General features: G+C 40.1%; 1 protein-coding gene across 1 annotated transcript in view; it reads left to right on the top strand.

Moving 5' to 3' along the window:
• MSH4 (mutS homolog 4) overlaps window positions 1-10,398 on the top strand; it is a 29,333-nt gene extending 18,935 nt beyond the window's left edge. The window contains exons 11-20 of the mRNA XM_035122680.2: window positions 204-373; window positions 574-710; window positions 2,838-2,941; window positions 4,161-4,285; window positions 5,291-5,491; window positions 6,261-6,379; window positions 7,443-7,571; window positions 7,700-7,874; window positions 8,977-9,065; window positions 10,137-10,398. Of these exons, the coding sequence (XP_034978571.1) occupies window positions 204-373; window positions 574-710; window positions 2,838-2,941; window positions 4,161-4,285; window positions 5,291-5,491; window positions 6,261-6,379; window positions 7,443-7,571; window positions 7,700-7,874; window positions 8,977-9,065; window positions 10,137-10,328 (1,441 nt within the window). The 3' untranslated portion in view covers window positions 10,329-10,398. The remainder of the gene's footprint in view (window positions 1-203; window positions 374-573; window positions 711-2,837; window positions 2,942-4,160; window positions 4,286-5,290; window positions 5,492-6,260; window positions 6,380-7,442; window positions 7,572-7,699; window positions 7,875-8,976; window positions 9,066-10,136) is intronic.
• Window positions 10,399-24,385: the final 13,987 nt, after the last annotated feature.

Genomic DNA, 24,385 nt, shown 5'->3' with positions numbered 1-24,385 from the left:
AACAAAGAATTCTGACAAAGAAAATTATTGTTCACATCTAAGCTATATTTAGGAAACCCGTACAATGTATCTAACATGAGATAGTGCAGCATTGGATATGAAGATGTTATTAGGGTTTTGAAAATTACATTTCTTTTAGATAAATACAGCATTTGTAAAATATGGCATAGACATTGCCCTAATTTGATATACTGTATTTCTAGGTTTGGAGTCATACTTGAAAAGATTAAAACTGTCATTAATGATGATACAAGATATACAAAAGGATGCTTGAATATGAGAACACAGAAATGCTATGCAGTGAAGCCTAATATAAATGAATTTCTTGATATAGCACGGAGAACATACACTGAGATTGTGGATGATATTGCAGGTACTTCACTGTTTAGGTATTTAATTTTGGGTACTTTATATAATTTTGGGTACTTTAAATATATATACTTTTCCTGCAATATCATAGCCTGTACTTGTTTGCATAATAGTCAGTACTTCTGTCAATATTTTTGTGATAGGTATGATGAACTTTACTGTGTTGCATTATAAAATGTTTTTGTTTTACATCTTGCTATTAAGGAATGATAGCACAGCTTGCAGAAAAATACAACCTTCCTTTGAAAACAAGCTTCAGTTCCGCACGAGGATTTTTTATTCAGATGAGTGCTGACTGTGCAGCAATACACAATGGTCAACTTCCTTCAGAATTTACCAAGGTACACATTTTGGAGCTGTTGGGTCATTATAGTTAGTGAATTTACATTGAAATTTGATGGGTGTAGAATGCACACTTATTTACACATCTAGCATGCCAACCTTGCTGCTTCAATTCATACTGGATAAATGGCAGCAAATTTTCCCTTTTTCCAGCCAAGATCCAGCTTCAGCTGCACTACTTCTTACTACTGTGCTTCAGGCCATCTCTTCTCTGATGTTCAGGCTATCAATTCTGATGTGCAGATCACTGATTCTGTAACTCTTCTCTATCCCCCTTTTGGGGCTAGCCCAGTGCTCACCATGCTGCTGTCCTAAGAACTACTCCTCACTACTATCCAGCCAGTCATGTAGTCTCGATGCTGAAGTTACTGTCAATATCATTCATGGGAGTTGTTACTATTTTTAGCACTGGAAATACTAGGTTGTCAGTCATACTCCCCGTTCTCATTTTCACTCTCAGCAAGGTGGTGAGATGAAAGTGTCTTAATATTTAAGCTTTAAACTGGGACTCATAAAGGTAAAGGTACCCCAGTCACGAACGACTCTGAGGTTACGGCTCTCATCTCACTTTACAGGCCGAGGGAGCCAGTGTTTGTCCGCAGACAGTTTTTCCAGGTCATGACTAAGCCGCTTCTAGCGAAGCCAGATCAGTGCACAGAAACGCTGTTTACCTTTCCGCCAGAGTGGTACCTATTTATCTACTTGCACTGTGTGCTTTTGAAATGCTAGGTTGGCAGGAGCTAGGACCGAACAACAGGAGCTCATCCTGTCGCGGGGCCTCGAACTGCCAACCTTCCGATGCTATTTTGGGGCATCACACTTATCAAAAGAAGCAAGTGAACCACTGGTAGGACAGCTGGTTCGAGAGGCACTTATGCTCTATCCTAACCCCTTCCCTCCAGCCATCAATATTAAGAGGACAAGGCTGCACTCTTTGTGGTATTGAGAACCCAGTGAAATCAGTGTGAAAATGTAATTAATATGATTAAGTGAACTCATGCTGATTTCAATGAGAACTATTCAGCTAATGCAGTCTGGCTCTAGCCTGTTATAAATAATATTCTTTCTATAATACCTGTAAATATTCATTAACTACCCTAACTTGCAACGTTACAGAAATGAAAATAAGGATTTTCTTGTATATATGCTAGGGGTTTGTATTGAGGTAATTCTGGGAATAGTCTTACATTTCTGAATTGATTTGAATTGAATTGTGCCATTAAAAACAAGGCATCTTAAGTGGCTCAAGGACTCCCCAAATATCCAAGTGGCTCTGTGGTCTCATGTCCAAAAAATGCTCAGCCATTTCTCCCTTCCTCCAAGAAACAAAATCAAACTAGCTTGGGAAAATAGGTCTAGATTTTAATCACAATTATTTTCTCAGGGCACTCCTAATTGCAGTAAATTGCAGGAGGGATTGGAATTTGTTTTTCATGTCAAGTCAATCGAAATCCTGGAGATTTAAAGTATTTATTCTGTTTCCCCACCATCTCCAAGTCAATGGAGAGATCTCTATTGTATCCCTAAAAATCTGTGGGTACAGAAGCCCATCCCTGCCAGTGGCCCTTCCTTGCTGGAATGATGCCACTTGCTCCCCCTCCATCTTTTTTCCATCCTGCATCCCCTACACAAGTCAACAAAGAGATATATCTTTGGACAAGAAGCTATATTTACAAAAATCGGTCGTGTCACAGAATTCCAACCCCAACAACATTTGGTGAAGATTCTTCTCCATATGCTGCATTCGTTTTCTCTTCAGTAATCTGTCATGTAAAAAGGCTTATGACCAAAGAGGGTGTTTATAATCTGAACACAAATTTCTTCATTTTAAAGGCTAGAAATGTTTACTCTTACAGTGGGTTAGCTTGTGCTACCACAATTTAAACACATACAAAAGCACTTGCTATTTTAATAAACATTTATGGGGTTGTATACATTATCCAGTGATAAAATAATTGCACACTAATTATTTTCAATTTATGTTTCTGCTTTATTACTATTGCTTTTCTCTTTTTAAAAAATACTGAAGGCATTTTACTCTCATGTTTTTCAAATTGCTCTTGCTTTGTTTTCTGGGAGTAGTTTTTTATGCTCATCTAGCATCTCTTTTTGAAATTTCCCTACAGATTACTAAAATGAAAAATGTGTATAGCTTTACTTCACAAGACTTAATGAAAATGAATGAAAGATGCCAAGAGTCTTTGAGAGAAATTTATCACATGACATACTTGTAAGAATACTTCAAACATTTTTATTTGATATTGTGTCCAATTAACATTTGGATATGAGGCTTTTAAATCTCTTTTTGTGGGTTGCCATTTTAAACTAGGAATTTTCACTCAAACTTGGAATTTTCACCCAGTTTCAGGTCTTAGATTCAAGCGTGCAACTTTCTTAAAGCAGGTTGTGCAATTCCTTCCTGTCTTCCATGTTTTCCTCCTTTGACACTCCAGTCATACAAAGGGCTAACCATCTCTCTGGCCAGTTCATTGCTTCTAATAAAAGAATATTTTATTGTTGGTCTTAACGTCTTCAGTGATTTCCTTGATATATTATTATTATTATTATTATTATTATTATTATTATTATTATTATTATTACATCCCTTATTGCAGGGGTTGGCAACCTAAGGCCCATGGGCCACAAGCAGCCCACGTGAGTTGTTTAACCGGCCCATGAGCTGCCCCCGAACCGAGCCGCCCACTCAGCGAGTCCATGCGTGCTGCACTAAAGCAGCGCAGCGCGAGGCAGAGACTTGCTTCCGTGGCGCCGGAAATCGCGTCTGCGCATGAGCAGACGCTGGAAATCACATCTACATAGACGGACAATCACGGACGCGCACACTCATGCGCATGCGCGATCCGGCCCACAGAGGAATCTCTGCTGGAGTGAACTGGCCCAGGCAAGGTAAACCTTGCCGACCCCTGCCTTATTGTCTGCTTCCACTTACTTCACCAGACTTGGTGTTCCTTTTTGTTCTCCTTATTTGGACAAGACTTACAGTTATTGAAAGAAGCCTTCTACCTTCTAATAGCTTTCTTTATTTGGGTCATTAAACACACTGGCATCTTCTTGGCCTTGGTGATACTTTTTCTGATCTGCAATATACATTCTAGATGACCTTCTGTTATTGTGGTTTTGATTAACCCCCAAGCATTATGGAGAAATTTGAAGCTCCTGAATTTCCCTTGCATTTAAAAAAAAACCAAATCCTGTATTTTTGAGATGTTCACTCTTTTGAAGAAAACTGTGACTGTGCTGAACTTGCTTGGCAGTTGTCCACTTAAATATAAGTAGACAATTACACATTTAGTTGTATTTGATTTATTCTTACCGGTAGTTGGACTGGAATACAGTTGCTATTTCAGACTAAAAGCACAACATTTTTATTCAATATTTTGTCTATTGCTTTGAGGAATAAGATTAACTGTGCTATTATGTGCTTTCAGGATAGTGTGTAAATTACTGAGTGAAATTTATGAACACATTCATTGCCTGTACAAACTCTCTGATGCAGTGTCTATGCTAGATATGTTGCAGTCATTTGCCCACGCCTGTACGCTTTCTGACTATGGTGAGTAGCTTTGTTATTTAGAAAAGCTTTTACTAAAACTTGCAGATTACCTCCCCTGTCCCCAAACTGTGAATTAGTCAAATAATAGTGCTGACATAATGTAACTGGCAGATTCAAAGATTGCCCATATCAACAACAAATACTTCCCACTACTATAGCAACATGGCATCACCAAACCATATGTAATATACTGTAGTTTGTTTAGACTGATTCTTTGACTCAGAAGTTAAGATCTGGGTGTAATATTCTTTTTTATTCTGTCGAGCATCTCTGAAAATATGATTGGCTATCAAATTGAAGCTTCACTTAGTTTTTGTTGCTTTTTCATAAGACTTTATTAAGTTGTTTCACATGTCCTCCTACAATTGTTTAGTATGCGTCTTTTCAATAGAAGCAAATAGTGAGTACTCGTATACAGGACAAGCAAAATATAGCAAAAATCAAATATTATTTAAGGAAACACACCACTGATCTTTGTTGCATTAAAGTTACAGTTTTCAAAAAGTTATTTCTTTATATTATTCCTATGAGTGGAACTATTTTTAGGCTCAAACCCAGCACAGTAGTCAGCTAGGTTAGGTGCTGCACCACCACTCACAACTCTATCAGGCACTGGGCTGTTTCAGTGCTAGGTGGGTTGTGCAACCACTTTTGAATGGGAGCTCAGGTTGGCTCCTATCCACAGTGGCCACCAACCAAGTTTGTTTACCCATTGGTGACACTTTACTGACAGCTGCCTCCTTGGACTGCAGTCTTACCCTATTACCTAGGAGTAAGCCGCATTTAAATTACTGGGACTTCTGAGTAAATGTATGTAGAATTATATTGTTAAGACATGAGGATTACAATTTTACTCAATTTATTTGCCTATTTTATTCAGAATTTATTGATTACTAGATTTCTCATAAACTTAACATGTAACAAGAACAAGACTTAACCAAAGTAGGATTTCGATATACTTGTTAATAACAGCAAAACATTTAAATATTATCTACTTTTGCTTAGCACGTCCTGAGTTTACTGACACATTAGCAATAAAGGAAGGATGGCATCCTGTTCTTGAAAAAATATCTCTTGAGAAACCTGTTTCCAACAATACTTACATCACAGAGGGAAGTAATTTTATTATAATTACAGGACCAAATATGAGTGGAAAGTCAACTTACCTAAAACAGATAGCCCTTTCTCAGATTATGGCACAAATTGGTAAGCAGCTATTTGAACTTTCATTGTTTCTATTATCCAGTGGTTTTAGTAAGCCAATGTGTTACACTTTCCTTTCCCTTTGAGTTCAGCAACTTTTAGCAGCCTTGATTCCTTCAGAGTCCCAAGTCTGTCTCATTTTTAGAGGAGACCTGGTGAGGTTACTATCCTTACAGGAGGTCTCAGCACTTTCTCATAATCAGGAACTTAGGTTTCAAATAATATTGTTTAGTCATCTTGTTTAATAAATTCTGATACAGTCTCCCCACCCCTCTACAAATCTGTTCCATCACTCACAGTCTCTGCCTGACTTTTCTTCCTTTCCCCAGCCCAGAATATTTATTTCTTCTCTTTTGTTTAGCTTTCATTCCCCAGGCTGTGCAGTTTCCCATTATATGACTGCTCCCTGTTTGTCTGAGTATCTGTAGATAAGGGTGAGGCCCATACTGTCATCACCACACCAGACAATTTCTGGCCAGAGAAGGCTGAAGACAGGAGTCGCCTGTCACCAGAGCCTTATAAAGTTATTATTTAATAATAATAATAATAATAATAATAATAATTTTTTATTTATACCCCGCCCTCCCCAGTCAAAAACCGGGCTCAGGGCGGCTGACACCAACAGAATTACAATAAAACATAAAAACAATTAATTTAGAAGGGAATCCTTATTATTTCCTACTATTTTAAGAATTTCACATGGCTAACATTAAACTGCAACATTACTGTCAACTTCTCCTCACATTAATTTGTCCTTCTCTTTAATTTGCAGGATCTTTTGTCCCAGCAGAATATTCTTCATTTAGGATTGCTGAGCAAATATTTACTAGAATAGGTATGGATGATGATATAGAAACAAATTCATCAACATTCATGAAGGAGATGAAAGAGGTATTCAGATGAGCTTAGTGTTTCTTTTATCAGTGGCCTTGGTTAATATTTAATTAGCCCACAGGTTTGTACATTTTGCTTACATATAAATATTCAAGGACTCTGCTTCTGTTTTTCTCCTTACAGGGCAAAGATTAGACTAATAGGCTGCACATACCCAATCTTTTCATTTTCTTCTTCTTCAGCACACCAGCCCCTTTCCCATGCAAACACCTCCACCAACATACACATGCCACCTTGTAAGCTACCATTTAAATTCCCCAGACTGTGCATTCCTGTTGCAAAATAATAATGGCTGGAATCCATCAGAATCCTGGAGGGGAATCAAATGGACTTCTACTCATACAAGGGGATATTCCATTTTCCAGTTCCCACTCCAGCTGTAGGCAACTGAACCACATCACCTGCCATTTTTGAGGGGACTGGAAGAGGAGACAGGGAAGACCCATTCAGAAAGTGGATCACTTTCTATAGTGGTTCAGCTTCTATGCTGAATATTGTGCCAAACCATATATTGCCTTTTACATTGACTTGTGTTACTTTATCTCTCACACTGAAATAACAATTAGATGAAAATATTGCTGTTGCTTCCTTCCTTCCTGTCTCCCATAAGCCCCCAAACCTATCTGTGGCTCTGTCAAAGAGCTGGAGTTTCCTGCCTCTGGTTTGGGGGCCCTTTGGAAGGCAACAAAGGTGGTAGCATTGGGGGCTCAGATATCAGTCCTGCTCAGCCCACACTTACCGGTATGTACAAGTAATCAGAGGCATTCAGTTGTTATTAGCACCTCTTTTTTCTTACTGACAGCATCCCTAATGGAGCTGCTACCAGAAAAGAAGTTTGAAGAGGGTTGTGTAGCCTTCTGTGTGCATTGAATGTGCATTCAGAACTCTTAGACTGAGCTGTTTGTGTTGATGGATGTTCTGTTTTTATGTGCCAGCTGGTAAAACATTCCTAAAGTAAATTTCCCGACTCCTGTTTTGGGCAGGAAATGAGAATTCTTATTAACAGATTTTATCCTCACATGCTACTGCTTGTAATGAAATTTGATGTCTTTCTCTCTAGATAGCATATATCATACAAAATGCTAATGACAGATCACTTATCATAATTGATGAGCTTGGCAGAGGTACCAGTGCTGAAGAAGGCATCGGCATATGTTACGCAGTCTGTGAATATCTTCTTAATTTGAAGGTATTATTAATATTTTAATCAATAAGTGCATGAAATTTCCCTAACTATTATAAAAGATAGTAATAGTCATTAAGATTTCTCTTTTCCAATAATTTATAGTCTATTTAATTTCTTGTTTTATACTTTAGGCATTTACACTCTTTGCCACTCATTTTTTGGAATTATGTCAAATTGATGCCTTATATCCCAATGTGGAAAACAATTACTTTGAAGTGCAACACGTGAGAAGTAGTTATGGAAGTAGGGAGAAAATTGCTTATACTTATATTCTTTCTAAAGGACACACGGAGGAAAAAAACTATGGTAATATATGATATGGATTATTATAATTTACAGAAATAAACATATAGAACATTAATATAAAGAGATAAAACAAGAGTACCTAGATACCTTTTCCATTAAACACATGAAAGATGTCTGCATGTGCAGAGGGATTCATTCAGCCACTACTTTCTGTATTTAGAACTATATGGTTTGTGCATCCATACTCAGAAGCTTACTGAGATTTTTATTATCTACTTGTTATTACTGCTGCTGTCGTTATCCTCTCCACTCTGCAAAATGTTCCACTTCTTTTCAGTCTCTTGTATTACTCCACTGTATTTTCAGTACTATTCAGTATAGTATCATGAAGAAAGAAATGGAGGTATTGGTGTTCCTCTTCTCATTCCACTCAATGGAAAAATAATTATTTAATAATTATTTAGTCTGTTATGGGGGAATATTATGTAAATTGTAGAAACCCTGTTGAGCCTTTTGAGAATCAATATGACAGTTGATTCAACATGACAGTTGAACATGCACAGCTATTCTGATTCTGATTTGACCTTCTGCTAAGCAAATTACCCAGTCAGATACTAATAAGAAGCATTTTGAAGATTGACATTAAAAGGTTTTTTATTTTTTAAAAAAATCTAGAAGCTAGTGCAGATGGAATGCTGCTGACCTTGGCTGTGGTTAAGTTATGTGAGCATGTGCTTCCTCATCTCATGTTTGGAGTGAATTCTACCCTACCTTTCCATGGCTTAGCATTATATTTGTACAATTGCTAACTGTAGTTAAATGCTAACTATGATACCTAATAAAGACCCTCTTTATTAGGATCTGCAAAGCTGCTTCAAACTCTAGCTTCAAATCTTGTTTAAGAAGAAAATTCTTGTTAGCACTGATGCAGATGTAACACTAATCCATGGTTTAAGCTCACGTGGGAAAGGAGATGGGATTTTGGAGGGGAGGATAGGTGGAGGTTACATGTCATCTTGCGGACTGCTCTGCTCCTAATCTTTTAGCTATGGTTTAAAGACCAGGAGCATTACATCATCATTGGTCCTGATAGACTTTTTGATTAAATGTAACATTCTCTACCTCTGACAATTAAAAACAGCTTCATATGTTTTATATTTAGGACTTAAAGCTGCAGAGGTTTCTTCTCTTCCACCATCAATAATACAGGATGCCAAGGAGATCATAACTCTGATTTCTAGACAAATGTCGGTATGTAGTATTATCTCAAACATTCTCTGGTGTGAGCTCTTTGTGTTAGGTGCTGTTTTAAAACAATTTTGCTTGGAAGTAACTTCTGCAATTTATTTATTTTGCATTGTATATACAGGCAACATAGTGGCAGTTAATGCAGCATACCATAGGAATAAAACAACGATTTTAAAAAATTAAACAAAAACCACCACGTATAACTCAAATTATCAGTTCAGATTGGCTCATCTGTCTGCATGTTTCACATCTTAACTTTCTTAATAGGAGGCCAATTGTTTTTTGTTCATGTTTTTAATAAATGAAAGTTATCAGGTCTAGGCCCCCTTGCTGGTGCAATTGGTCCAACTTCACTATTGAAAGTACAGCCCTGACATTGGCTGCCAATACATTTGCAACCCCAATTCAAAGTGTTGGTTTTAATTTACAGCATTATGCAGCTTGGGATCACAAGACCTATCAGAATGCCTCTCCTGACTTGAACATTTTTGGTTGTAGTCCCCCATCTGTGTGAAGTTTCCCCCATCAAGGATTTCTGGGTGCCAACACTTTTGGCATCTATCTTATTCCCTATGTCCAACAGGTAGATCGTGATCTAGTGGTAGATCACTGGACGCCTGTGGTAGATCACTGGTAGATCACTGGCTGACCTGAAAAAAAGCTCAACAAATTTGGCCTGCATCCCTAAAAAATGGTGCCTTCCTCCTCCCAAAAGAAAGCTCAACAACTTTGAACTGAACCCTAAAAGATCACTGCCAGTTTTTAACTCTGCGAGTAGATCGCAGTCTCTTGGGAGTTGGCCACCTCTGGACTATATGATGAGTTGGTTGTCATGACTTATTCAATGGTGACATTCTGAGTTTTGCTTTTCTTTTTGGCGGTTGATGTGCTTTTGAAATGTTAATATTAATTAAATGTATAATGTTAATTGTTTATAACTTAAACTTTTGTAAGTTTAAAATCTGTTGTTAGTCCCCAGTAGATTGTTGGCATTAGGCAACTAAGTAACTAATCAATAGTAAATATAATACTAAAAGTCTGGTTGTAATTTGTTCATGTCCTTTTAAATAACAGAAGCAACAAAGAAGTACTCCTGAGACATTAAAGAAGAAGGCTATATATCACTTAGCAAATAGATTAGTTCAAACAGCCCGCAACTCTCGATTGGATCCAGACAGTTTGCGAATATACCTAAAAGGTCTGAAGAAAAAGTATGAGACTGATTGCCTTGCTTCTGAACAAGTACCTACTGAAGACCAGCAATAATTTATACTATAGTCTGAAGCACTAATATAGGTAGAGCCTGAAAATATACATTTTTTAAAATGGCACGATAGTTCTGGAGCATTCTGTCTTTCTGGTTTGCATGCACCAATTTTGCAGCAGCAAAACCAGATACACGAACAGAAACAGTATAATTCTAAAACTTTTAAATTATTATTCTTCATTTCAAAACATTGATTTACACAGAAATATATTTAAAATAAGTTGTTTATAACAACTCAAAGCTTTTTAAATTAAAATATGATTAAATCATTTTTATTCCAGATTATTTCATTTGTCATATCTATGATATCCCTTCATATAAGTTTTATTGTTTGAATCTCTAAATGTGTTGGTTTGATAAGCTGACTTCTGGGTTGTTTCTGCTTCTTTATGGTGTTTTCTTGTGGACAACACTGTTATAGTAATTGCAAGTATTTATTGTAAAATTGATGTCTGCGCTGGCATTCTATATCATGTTACTAGTAAAAAAAAGAATTGAGCACTTCCTTTAATGATTTAGCATGTGACCATACTAAGAGCTCCATCATTCTGCATAGAACAGCTCTTATGCATATATTTCAGCAGAAATTTTATGCATATATTTCAGCATTTCAGCAGAGTGATCTGTTCTGTTTTCTCCTGCACTTCATTGTACCTAATGTTGCCTAACAGTATAGAGTTACTTTTAAAAACCATCCACCTTAAAGGAATTTGAGGGTATATGTTGAACAGTGGTGTTTTTTTTCCCTAGAAAAAAGTGCCTGTACTCACCAGCAAGCAGGGAGAGGGCCCAGCACATGGGGGAGGGGTGTGGCCTGATGCCAAGGCTGGGTGTTGAGGCAGGGTTAGCTGCTTAATGATCCCTCGCCTGCCCACCCACCTACCGGGGCACTGCCTCCCAGGTGAAGAGGCTTCCCCTGCCCAGCTTTGGGAAGGAGGCAGCAAGGCTTCAGTATCATGTCAGAGCATTGCACCTTCTTCCCTAAGCAGGGCAAATGCTTCCCAGGCTTGAGGAAAGCGACACTGTGTGTTGACGGGGTCCGGGAGCCCTCCCACCTCTCCCCCCCCCAATAAAAGGTGGTGGTACTTCATATTGTTGCGTCCTGCCAGAAAAAAAGCACTGACGTTGAGACTGATGTGTGTTGAATGGATAATATGTATAGATATTGTGTGCATTTACATGAAGGCATGGAAAATAAGCTCAAATTGACAGTATAAACTGGATATTTCATAGTGGTTTGTCAATATGCATAGTTCCCAAGTGAATTTGGAGGAGGTAAATTTATCTGAGGAACTGCATTCCTTGCCAGTCAATATACATGGTCACTAAGTGGAGACTATGCATAATTATTGAGTGATATATAATATTCTGTTTGTTCATGTCCGTTTTTACACATTCTTCATATCTCCTTCTGCTTATTTCTAATTGCTGGTGTTTGTACAGTACATTCAACATATATTTCCCAAAACATACATATTGCATTAAATGTTTTTTTTGTTTTGTTTTGAAAACTTCTATCATATTAGATGGCCCTGAGAGGCTCTCAAAGCAATTTGCAAAAGATTCCCACAATATAAATCACATTCAACTCTGGCATCAAGAACAGAAATAACATGGTAACGCTGTGGTGTCAGAATTTTTCAGCTTACATTTCCTGCCCTTCCCTAGTATTGCCTGTCAGCCTCTGCCTACTAGACAACAGTCTGACTGATGTTCTCTGAAGCCAGAGTGTGAGGCTAAGCAGCTAGATCTCACTCAATTTGAGGGGGTAAATCTTCCCTGGGTGGTGGTTGCCAGGCAACAGCTTTCGCTAATGTCCTCTTAGCCAAGGGAGTCCTGTAATATTTTCTGTTCTTTCTTTGTATATCTCCAGGGAGAACTAAAATTCCTGGTTTGTCAAATCTCTCATTGTCCTGGCATAACACATCACACCCCTTTTGGGTGGGGGTTGTTACACCACGTAGATGAGTGCTGCCTGTAAGTGGGCACGTGGACTTCTTTGGGTGGGGATACGTCTTCCAGTGGGGGTACTATACCAGGAGGAAAACGTGGGTGGTGTTTTGGTCTAAACCACTGGGCCTCTTGGGCTTGCCGATTGGAAGGTCGGTGGTTTGAATCCAATTGCTCTGTCCCAGCTTCTGCCAACCCAGCAGTTCAAAAACACACCAGTGCAAGTAGATAAATAGGTACTGCTGCTGTGGGAAGGTAAACGGCATTTCCGTGCACTCTAGCTTCCATCACAGTGTTCTCTTGCACCAGAAGTGATGTAGTCATGCTGGCCACATGACCTCAAAAGCTGTCTGTAGACAAGTGCCCACGGTCTTGGCCTGAAGCAAGATGAGTGCTGCACCCTATGATTTCCTTTCACTGGATTTAACCATCCAGGGGCCTTTTACCTTTACCTTTTATACCAGAAGAGCCGTTGTGCTATATTACATAAACCCCTCCAGCCCGGTGGATCTGGAGTTTGATTGCACAGAATGTCAATAAATCTAAATAGGATTACCCAATCTTTTTTCAATCACAGTAAAATATTTAAGCAATGCATCCATTTCAGTCATTATGGATTGCAAATATTTATTACTGTACTTTTATATCCTGTCTTCTTTGCAACCCAAAGTAACACACACATTTCTCACATGGTTTCCCATCCATGCGTTGCCCAGACCCAAAGCGCATTGTTAGGGGACCTGAGATCTCCAGCACATTCCCGCTTACTTTTTTGAGACCCCAGCCACCTCTCAAGTTACCTAGAGAGGGGTGTGTGTACATATTTGTGCCATGGGCTAATGCCTAAGTGCTCAGCAATACCCCTTCTAGGCCTGCATAACTTTAGGAAGGTTGTTGCATCATCTGCCTTTAGACTACATCCTGTGACCTTGACACTGAAGAATGATGTGAAACAGACTCCTCCATAATCAGCTTGACAACAGTCTGGATCTAATGTTTCAAATATGGTAGCATCTCTTCTTGTGTTCTTATAAGTATAGTTTTATTTTGATATTGAGGACAGAGAGATTCTAACAGATGGATTTGACTATATTCTTTTGAACACATTGATTAGATGAGTATTCTCTTCACTTCTGTAAACATGAAGAAAGCAATTAAATGTAATATTTAACATTAGCTCCATATTTGTGGTAATTAAATCTACTTGTTACAATTCATTCTTGATAATCATGTGAACATAACATTTGGAAATGCCATTTCCCCTAGGAATAAAAATTGCTTCTTGATTTGATGGGCCCTAGGTGGCGCTGTGGTTAAACCACTGAGCCTAGGGCTTGCCGATCAGAAGGTCGGCGGTTCGAATCCCTGTGACGGGGTGAGCTCCCGTTGCTTGGTCCCAGCTCCTGCCAACCTAGCAGTTCGAAAGCACGTCAAAATGCAAGTAGATAAATAGGAACCGCTACAGTGGGAAGGTAAACGGCGTTTCCGTGTGCTGCTCTGGTTTGCCAGAAGTGGCTTTGTCATGCTGGCCACATGACCTGGAAGCTATACGCCGGCTCCCTCGGCCAATAATGCGAGATGAGCGCGCAACCCCAGAGTCGGTCACGACTGGACCTAATGGTCAGGGGTCCCTTTACCTTTACCTTTAATGAATACAGTGCATATATCTTTGCCAGAAGAAGAGCCCTGCTGGGTCTGATCAAGGGCTTATCTACTACTTCAGCATCCTGTTCCCCTGAATTCCCAACAAAATTCATTCATTCAGCATTTTTTTTACACACCTTTCAGGGCCACAGTACCCCTGAGAAGCCAGCAAGCAAGGCAGGTGGACAGAGTTGTTTTCCACTATTCCCCAGCAACTGATGTTCAGAAGATGTTACCTCTGATCCTGGAGATAGCATAGCAGTCACTGGTACCCTTATTTTCCCACTTGCTAGCATATATTTTTGTGCTTCACTTTTGACCTTAAATTTCAAGGTGACATTTTAAAAGCAATTTTTAAAACAAAGCATTATTAGCCTTTCCAACAGCTCAGGGCTGCTACAGTGATGAGGACAGGGAAGAAATTTCATTGTTCCTGCATTTTAATAGGGTTGTGACCATGAATCAGATGCTTCCTAAATAGATCAAACAAATCCCTGTCTTAAGCAATGACTTGATGGGGCATTATAAGAACAAGGCAATGAAATCTAATAATGCTATCCTTCCAACTGACATTGGAACGTTCTCATTTGCTATTAAGCTGCTGCGTGATAGTGAATTGTCTTGTACTACTAAACATAAGTGATTGTGTTATTAGCATGCAGAAGGATGTAAATTGTTTAGGATTATCTTTAAAAGCCCAGAATTCCAATTGGCTCATTATCGGTCTGCTTATTTCATGCTTGCTTCTATTACAGATTAAAAGGCTCTAGACAACCTGTTTTTCCCTCCAGCCCCATTTATAAACCAGTATTTATTTCCCTGGTATAGTGCAGTGTAAAGAAATAATGGGTTCAAGCAGAGAAAACGGAAGTGTGAGACCTACCTAATAATAATGCAGAGAGAGGTTTTCTTCAGTTCCATTTGGCTGTCTCTTAATTATGTTAACGTTAGAAACAGGAAGACAAAACTCCCCCCCCCCTCAAAAATATGGAATTAATATGGATTTTGGAATTTTTGTTGGGCCTATTAATATGGTATTACCCTAAAATGGATTATGGAGATAAATCCCCCTACAAAAACCCCTGGACCTATTCGTCTAGAATTTGGTGGGCTTAATACACCATAGAATGAATCTTATTTCATCCACTTGGGCCCAAAGGAGAAAGTGTTATGGCCATTTTTAGACTCCAAGTGAATGCGGAACACAACACTTGGTTTTATGTTGAAGATCTCAGAAGCTGGAGAACAGAGCAAAGTGGAGAGTGCACTGAGCAACTCAGAAACAAACCAGAATGTTAAAAAATGCACTTACAAGGCAAATCTTAGGGCATGTACACACCCATAATATATAGCTCCTATCTAGCACTTTGTATTATCCACCACAGTGTCCTAATGAACATGCCTGGTTTAAACAGAGTATAATAATACAGACACTCTTTTGCAATGAGCTTGATTGTATGAAGGCTGCATGTTTCATGAGAGTTTCATTCACTATATTTGCATGATTACATTTAGTTCTTTCATGTCTCCCAAAATGTGGTCAGCGGTGTCAAAACTGACAGTGGCATCTGCCATTGCTGGGTATATGATTCTAATGTAATGATTGGAATGGCGTGTATAACCCCAGGATGCAAAAATCCACCCATAGGTATTTTATATAAAGCATTCACAGTTCTCAGTTCCACTGGGAATCTGCACACACAAGCTTTCATGTGCATGACTATTCCCTTTAACAGATGGTGTATGTGTGCACATACAATGTTTCATGTTTTGCTTCTTTGTCCTAAAAAGGCAGGTGGCACAGCTATCTAAAACATCTGCCACACAATGAAATAGCAGTATTTTGCCCTGAATGCCTAATACTAAAACTTGCAATATATTTTTAACGTTGACTCAAAGAAAAATAGGTTGCTATACATTTTTTTGTTTGTTTCCCAAGTGTGTGGTGAAAAACGAAGTGTAACAGAATGGATTTCTGCATTTCATAGTCATGGATGGAAGTACATAGATACACCCAGGTATAGCACATAAAGAAAACTGGACGTTTTAATGAAATCTGACAATTTGACCTGCTCAGAGCAAGTTGTTGCCTTGTTGCTTAGAATTCTGTTTATCTCTTCAAAAGAAAATTGCCTTGACAAATGCTATCCAGGCACTTCCTGATTACAGGGATACAATTATCCAAGGGACAAACGATTTCACTACCATCTCCTTTTACAAAAGGATTATATTACTTTTGACAGAGAATCTATTCAATGTACCTTGTGCCCAGTGAGGTTATTAAAAAATTGCAAGGTCACCAAACAATGAAAAATTGACTGTCCCAGTTGCCTTTTTTTATATGTTCAAGTAACACAGTATTGTCAGAAGAAATGATAATCAAATTTTAATGTCTTTGTCCTCCAAATATCTTTCAAGGCTGTCTTGAGATGTAAGAAAGGGTCAAAAGCATGTAAAGATGTAACTGTGGTTTACTACTTTCATAAAGCCCAGAAAAGACTAATCACTCAGTATTCTTGATACTTACTAAAGGGAACTGGATTACTGTAAAAGAGGTTCTTTATTACTAGGTTTAGGCCATCATTCCCAAAGTGAATGCTTCCCATCTGCAGCACCCAACCCCCACTGAAAAGCTGAATTGCTCTTGGAAAGGTGTGGGAAATTAGTGATTCCCCTGAATGAGCAGGTATGTTCTGTCAGAAGAGCAGTTAAAAAACAACAACAGGTACTTGATTTTATGTATGATTCCAAGTTATAAGGCGGCCAATTAATTCAAGTCCCCACCCCCACCCCGATGATCAGCTCTCTGAAACTCATTTACTGACAGTGAATCTTATGCATACTGACTCAGAAGCAAGTCCCGCTGAGTTCAAAAGGGTTACAGGTGTATAGGAATATAGCCACAATATACATATTGCAAAACCCATGGTATGCATGGCAGAAAGATAAAGAACAGCATCTTTTAAAATGTGTGGTGGTTACAGGGCCGGCTCTAGGTAGAGTCCCGGTGGCACAGGGCGCCGCGTTGGTAGGCAGGGCGCTGCGCGGCAAAGCCGCGCGGAAGCCATACTGCGACCTGTGAGAGCGGGGGCACCGGAGCGATCTCCACCCCTCAGCGCCAGGGCGCGCGACCTGCTCGAGACTGCCCTGGGTGGCTATAACCTTGTTTATCTTGCTTATTGGAAAAGTCACCTTTAAGTCATCTTTTAATCAACTCTGGGAATACAAAATAATACCAAAACATACTATATGCAAAAGGCCGCCGGAAATAAACACATTCATCATTATTGCTAAAAATCCAGATTTATCACCTTGCCTGAAGTTTTGTGTTGTTTGAAGAGCAATTCTAACTTCACTTTTATTCATCTGCTTTGTTTTGGATATGATGTGAAGGGAAAATCCAACCTAAGTGTCCTTTTAATCATAGCCCCCCAAATCAACACTTTCTAGTGCAAATTGTGAGATCCAGTTTTCATCTCCACAAGAAAGCCTTCCTGTGGGCTCTGTCTCTGGGCTTCTGACTGAGGGTTTCTGGTTCCAGGAGTGGCTCAGCCTGTGGGACGCAGCTGGCAGCATTAGCATCCCTGCAATGGCTTCACTGCTGCTTATTGGGAGGGGTGAGGTGACTGAAAGGCACACTGGTGGGAGCATTGTGTTGGCTCCACTGCTGGAGCTGGACATTCATGGACTCACAGGAATGTCCAGTTGGAAGGAACCTTAAGGGTCATCTAGCCCAACCCCCTGCAATGCAGGAAACTTTTGCTCAATGTGGGGCTTGAACCCATGACCCTGTGATTAAGAATCTCATGCTCTACCAACTGAGCGTAATAAGCAGCAGCTGTGCTGCAGCCAAGAGTGTATCCAGGGCTTTTTTTTTCAGCCAGAACACTCCGGAATGGCATTCCGCCATCCCTCAGCTGGGGCCTGGACGTGTGGGGCTCTGATTAGCCTCAGCAAACCCTCCCTGGAGCTCGAAGGGAACATTGTCTACAGGCTCCAGAGAGGACTTCCTCACGAGCCGGAGGCACAGTGGGGCTTTGCTGAGACTCTTCAGCCTCCTAGCTAACAGTTGACATGTGGGAAAGCCATGCCTCAGCTGAGGGAAAGCAGCCCACAGATGCTCCAGTTCACGTGAGCTGGAGAGGGGCTCGTTAAGCTTTTCAGCTGAAAAAAGAAGCCTTCTTGCGCCTCAGCGGAGCAGCCTCAACAAGCCTCTGGATGGAGAAGACCTGGGAATTCCATCAGACTGGTAGGGGTATCTTGTTTTCATGAGACGTAAGCCATTCTGGGAGCTTTTTTGGCCAAAGAAAGGGGTATAAATGCTCTAAAGAAAGAAATAAGATGTCCTGGTGGGTGACATTTGGCCTTTGGCCCTGAGGTTCCCGAGTTAGAGGATATAGGTTTGATGTCAGGGCAAGAAGACTATAAACACAAAAAGGTCTATTGTGTTGTTATTAATTATTATTATTTGGACGGCCCCACTTTCCATGTAAGATAAAGCTACGTATTTTCATTTTATTGTTTGTGTTAAGTGTGATGGGGGAGAGAGAGAGAACACAAAATGGTGCCTCCATAGAGTCGGAGTATTTCGTTTCATGCTCCATAGCTACTAAACATTAAATACCCATTACCTATCCATGTGGCAGAAATTCCTCGGGACAACGTATCTGATTGACGCTATTTGTTGCACTGAGCTGGCAATTTGCACCGAGCTAATATATAAAATCCAGCTTGCTCCCGACTATCCCTGCGCACCAGATGTTTTCCATTAATAAGCCCCCCAGCTACCTCCTGCAGCAGAATCTTGCTTGTCTGCCTGTCACCGACCTCCTTCATGGCTTTCCAGAGAGTACAGCACGCACCTGGAGCCATGCAGATGCGTGGGAAAAACAAGTAAAAGGGAAATGTCGGGAGTGTAGAATAATGCTGCATGCCATGCACATTTTTTTTGACAGAGGCAATTGAGGGAATTTGGAATTAACAAGTTTTGGGAAAAGCCTTTCGGCAGAAACTACTAACAGGGCCAAAGAATTGCCACACTACATTATAGCACTGAATTTGAGACCTTGCTCTTGAGTGGCACTGTTTTGATTAATCCGGGCAGCAGGGGTTACAGTCCCCGGTAATGCACCTGGCTCCTGATCATCCATGACCGGTATAACAATGGTCAAATCCTTCCCATGGTTCCTGGTTCCTGGACATATGATACTGGATTGTTTGTGGGAGAGCAGTTTCAGGGCGTTCGTTCCAAATGGGTGATACTGTTCAATGATTTCATTGTGCCAGCTCCACCCATCACACCACCTACCAAATAGCACAAAGTCCAACCACTGTGACCGATGCTCTTCCAAGTGCTTGTCCACCTCCCCATGTTTGCAGTCATAGACAAACATGGGGTGGGATTTCTAAAAGAAAGTTTTCAACAAATTCTTTGAAGTTTCATAGCTCAAATATAGTAGTACTTCTGCTGTTTCCAGCTCCCCACTTGCTGTATGGCCCTTTCCCCAAAAAAGGCTCGAAAGAAGCATTTTTCTACGAAGAACTATGTACTTACAATAGAAATATTAGTTTTTTTCATGCTGAAAAATTAGAAGCCATATATGGTGCACACCTAACTTTCCTCGCAGAAGGGGTCAGAAAAAAAGACTGATCTCTTTATGCTATTGAACTTGGGCAATGTTGTTGAATTGCTGACTTCCTTTACCAAAGCTGTAATTGCCAGCAGCCAGACAGTTATTAATTCACATCACACACTGGGACTTGGGATCCCATCTAATCAGGACTCTGCAATATACTGTCATATTTATGGCCACTGAACAAAAAAATGATTCAAGGTAAAATTCTTTATGACGTTTAAGCAGTTATGGAAATAGCTAAGTAGGGCTGGCAAAATAATGTTCATGTCCAACTGTCCAGTCATAAAAATGTATATATATTGGACCAGACTTCTTATTTTGTTTGTGTCTGTTTGTTTGTATGCGTTCCACCTGTCTTAGCAGCATGCCTTTCCAATCTCTCCTTAAAATGTTGTTTAAACATGTTAATGGATCTCATACTTTTTCTCTCCCAGTTTGCCTTTATAAAGTGCTGATCTGTACTCTTCCATGGTGGGAACAGAAAAGAGGAATAAGCATTTAATGTACTTTAAATTAGATTCTCTTTCCATCTTCTACTTAATGATAATGATACTTTCCTATTATTTTACTTCTTTCCTACTCTAACTTTGGCTTCAAACATATTTAATTCCAAGTGCTTGACTTCCAAAACTGCTGAGCACCTATCATCAACTAATGCTATAAATTGGTATATAATGGTATAAATTGTTATCATTGCTGGCAATCTTATAGGATAGTCTCCAAGATTTCATGTATGGAAATATTATAGACTCCCTTAGGGTATCCTTGGGTTAATTATATACTCTAAGTTAAATGAAAACATGAATAGCCCTACAGTGTGTTATCATTGCTGTTGCAGTATATGAAACAGCAGAGTGTCTACCCAGAAGTAAGGCTCATTCAGTTCAATGGGCCTTACTCCCAGATAATTAGATATAGGACCTCAGCCTTAATGTTCATGCGTGTGCAATTAAACTTGAGTAGAATCAATATTAATTCATTCCCCACCCTTCAATCAGAAATTTAATTCTGAGAGCCCTGGGGAACTGAGTGCAGAATGACATTTTAAATAATTCATATGGACAGGTTTTTTAGAAGCAAAAATGAGGATGGTAGGTAGGTGTCAGGAATGGTTACCAGAAGGTAAGGACAGCAGTCAAGGGAAACTGGAGCATAACTCATAGCATAGGAATGGGAAATCTGTGGCCATTCAGATGTTCCTAGACTACAGCTGCTATCATCCTTGACCATTGGCTTATGCTGACTCCATCTGATAGGAGTCCAACCAAATCTGGAGAGTCATGGGTCCCCTGCAGAAACATATACCTTCTATGGCTAATGGCACCAGCAGATTTGTCTGAATTCCTGATGCAAGAGCCTTGCACTCTGATGAGCAAGAGTAGCATTACAGCAGTACAGGTGACCTTGCAGTTCTGAACAACAGACAAGTATAAGTATAGCTGATGAAAGAGATGACATGTGTCTTTACTTCAAGCACCTATTCCAAAACGAGAATTCAGGAAGGCACGTAAGATCAGGCAAATTGTACTTTCAAGCATCAGGTGAATTTCTTGATGAACTGACTCCTGGGTTGAATGCTAGCCTCCCACCCTTTATGGCTCAAAATAGTTCAACCCAGATGGTAGATGCTTCCAAAATCACTCTAGCAGGAGCAGTAGGTACTGTTTCACTGCTTGAGGAGAGACAGGAAGTGGTGCTCTGCCCTGCCACTGCTACCTGCCCCACCTTTGCCATCAGCAGGGAAGATTTCCGATGCAATCTCTTTGATTTCCAGCAAGATCTTGCACACCTGTGATTTCTGTGAGATCTCACAAAGTATTGCCAGGAATCAGGGTTGATGCTGGTGGCATCTCCAGGGGCAGTGGAGGCCAGGGGGTGGGCGGTGGCTCAGGGGGTTCCGCAGCCCGAGGCAGCAGCTTAATCCCACCTAAGGGCTGGGCCAGCACTGTCCTCTAGCCCAAACTAGTAACAGAAGTGATAAGTCAGGCTGTGAGAAAGATGGAATGTGAAATGGAGTGGTGTCAGAAATAAAAATATAGGGAGTAGACAGCCTTGTGAAAGGGCTCTGGAAGCCTTGGGATGTTGGGAGGTCCTACTGAGCTCTGGTCTCCCAGAAGGAGCTGAAGAAGGATTTCTGCAAGACATATACCCTTCATGCTAGTGAACTACTGTCAGTAAGAAACATCTCAATTTGACACCCATTGTTATATTGTAGCTGAGAGCAATTACTATTCATTTCCCCACCCTAAATTCAAAATCCTTCTTTCTAGGTTGACATTTGTGATAGTTCCTCCCTGAAATGACCTACCTAGTGCTATGGGACACACAGACAGGCACAGAAACTCAAGGTCTTCCCTGTCTCCCAAATCATAAGACTAGTTAAATGTGACATTTAAGGTTTTCTTTCTCCAGATTTATGAGCCCTGAATGGCTTCTCTTTAGCCTTCTCATGTTACATTTGTCATTGTTTGAAAACATTTCTGGTTGAAATCCCCTTTTATGTCCTGCAGTGTCCCCTAGATCAGGGTCATATCTAAGTCCAAGAGATGTGAGCAAGCACAAATGAAAGCAATATATCTACCAGAGTATTAAGGATTGTCTAACTGGCATGCACAAATACTAGTTTTGTTACAAATCTTACAGTCCAATTAATATGCAAGTTTCACCAGAGCAGAAAGAGGGCACTAGAGTCCTCTGTGAACATCTGTGCAGTTTTCAATGTCTTTGCAACTGCCAAGAGAACACATAAAAGCAAACATTATTTTACTCTCCTTTTTGTGCTGTGTTGCCTCTGCCTTAAGGATACTCAGAACTAGACCAATTCCTTCCTTTTCAGAAAAGGCATAAATTAGCTCAGCACTTGCAACAGATGAATGTGTGTCCATTTTAATGCAACAAGTTACCCCCATGTAGAAAGCATTTCCTTATGTGTCATGGAAGCAAACTGGGAACAGATTAAAAGATCTGTTGATCCAGTTTGAGGGAGAATTGAATTTTTTTCTTGGAATGCTTTTTGGGAGACTGAAGCATTCCTTATGTTTATCCAAGGCAGTTTATGGTGTAAACTCAGCTGGTGATCCCTGTGATCTCTTGTTAACCTGTAGAATTTGCAATCCCATCCACTTGTAGTATGAGCTAAAAGTAAAAGGAAATTTGAAGCCATAAATTCTTGCCACCATAAGACATTCTGGGGATGGGACATGGATGCGAGTAACAACCTGATATTCCATGTCTTCACAGCAATGTAAAAGCAATTAATCCTTCAAGGAGAACTGTGTTAGTAAATCGACGGTTTATTTAACTTACTGATTTTTTTAAAACTATCCCTCTTTTATTAGGAGGGAACTTAAAATGCAGGGTTAACTGCCTTATTGAGTGCACTTGAAGCTATGGCTTAAGCTTAAAAAGGTAAAGGTAAAGGACCCCTGACAGTTAAGTCCAGTTGCGAATGACTCTGGGGTTGTGGCACTCATCTCGCTTTACTGGCCAAGGGAGCTGACATTTGTCCGCAGACAGTTTTTTCCAGGTCATGTGGCCAGCATGACTAAGCCGCTTCTGGTGAAACCAGAGCAGTACACAGAAACGCTGTTTACTTTCCCACCGGAGTGGTACCTATTTATCTACTTGCACTTTGACGTGCTTTCGAACTGCTAGGTTGGCAGGAGCAGGGACCGAGCAACAGGAGCTCACCTTGTTGCGGGGATTCGAACCGCCGACCTTCCGATCGGCAAGCCCTAGGCTCAGTGTTTTAGACCACATCGCTACCCACATCCCCTGGCTTAAGCATACAGAAAACAAAACTCAGTTAACTACTGTGTTTTATTTTACGTAATATTTAATTCTCTTTCCATATAGAAAATTACATTTGTTGGTTGAGAAATAACTTTTTATATATAGACTAGAAATGGTTTCCATTCTTCTAAATTTGTATTTTTTATCAGTGCCATAAAATTCACCATGTTTTCATACTGCTGGCTGTGGTGAGTTGCGGAACAATCCCTAGCTTGGTGTTTGGGAATGGACAGGGCAAACAACAGAGGTGGATTTAGGGCTGTGCAACTGGTTCTGCTGCATTGGGTGCTGAGCCTAGGGGATGCCACAGCGCACTGCAACTACTATGTAGTGAATTGAGCAGAATGGAAGACGAGACGCAGGGGATGCCAAATTTTGGGCTTGCAAAGGGTGCCACAAATTTCAAAGACCAAAGTCTACCTCTGCAGACAGGATATCCTTTGTAGAAAATATTCAGGGCTGCAGTTTGAAATACACTTTGTGGTACTAGAAGGAGAAGGGTAAGATACTTTCGGCATCATATTTGCAATCTGCAGGTTTATAGGCAAATTGCTGTGTGATTGATGGTTGAAAGGCAGTTGTCCTAGTGGCCCCAGGCAAGGGCTAGGCAAGGATGCAAAACCAAGTAACAGACCAGGAGACAGAAATAGATTAAAACTGGCCACAGCTTCATTAACTGTGCTGGAGACAGATTGTTATGCTAGTGGTGTTTCATTCTGACACAGTGGGAGAATTTTTGAATCTGTAGATCTGAACAGTGTTTCCTGTTCCATGCAAGATCCATAACTGCTTTCAAACCGCTTTTGTGATATCTAAAAACACTCTTGCTGCCCTTAAAGCTGAGAATACATGTCTTCTATAATATATGGCAGGGGTTTGCTGTGGAAAACTGCATACAGATAATTGCTTTCGCATTTAAGCTGATTCTGAGGCTAACAAAGTATAACAGCTTAGAAGCATGTTGGACTCCTTCACTTTCTCAGGAAGCAACAGACAGCTCAAGGTTACCTGCAAGGTCTGAATACCGTATATAG

This window comes from Zootoca vivipara, chromosome 7 (assembly GCF_963506605.1).
Source record: "Zootoca vivipara chromosome 7, rZooViv1.1, whole genome shotgun sequence".
In the NCBI taxonomy this organism is placed as follows: Eukaryota; Metazoa; Chordata; class Lepidosauria; order Squamata; family Lacertidae; genus Zootoca; species Zootoca vivipara.
Note: the sequence above shows the minus strand (reverse complement) of the source record. Positions and strands in the feature narration are given on the sequence as shown.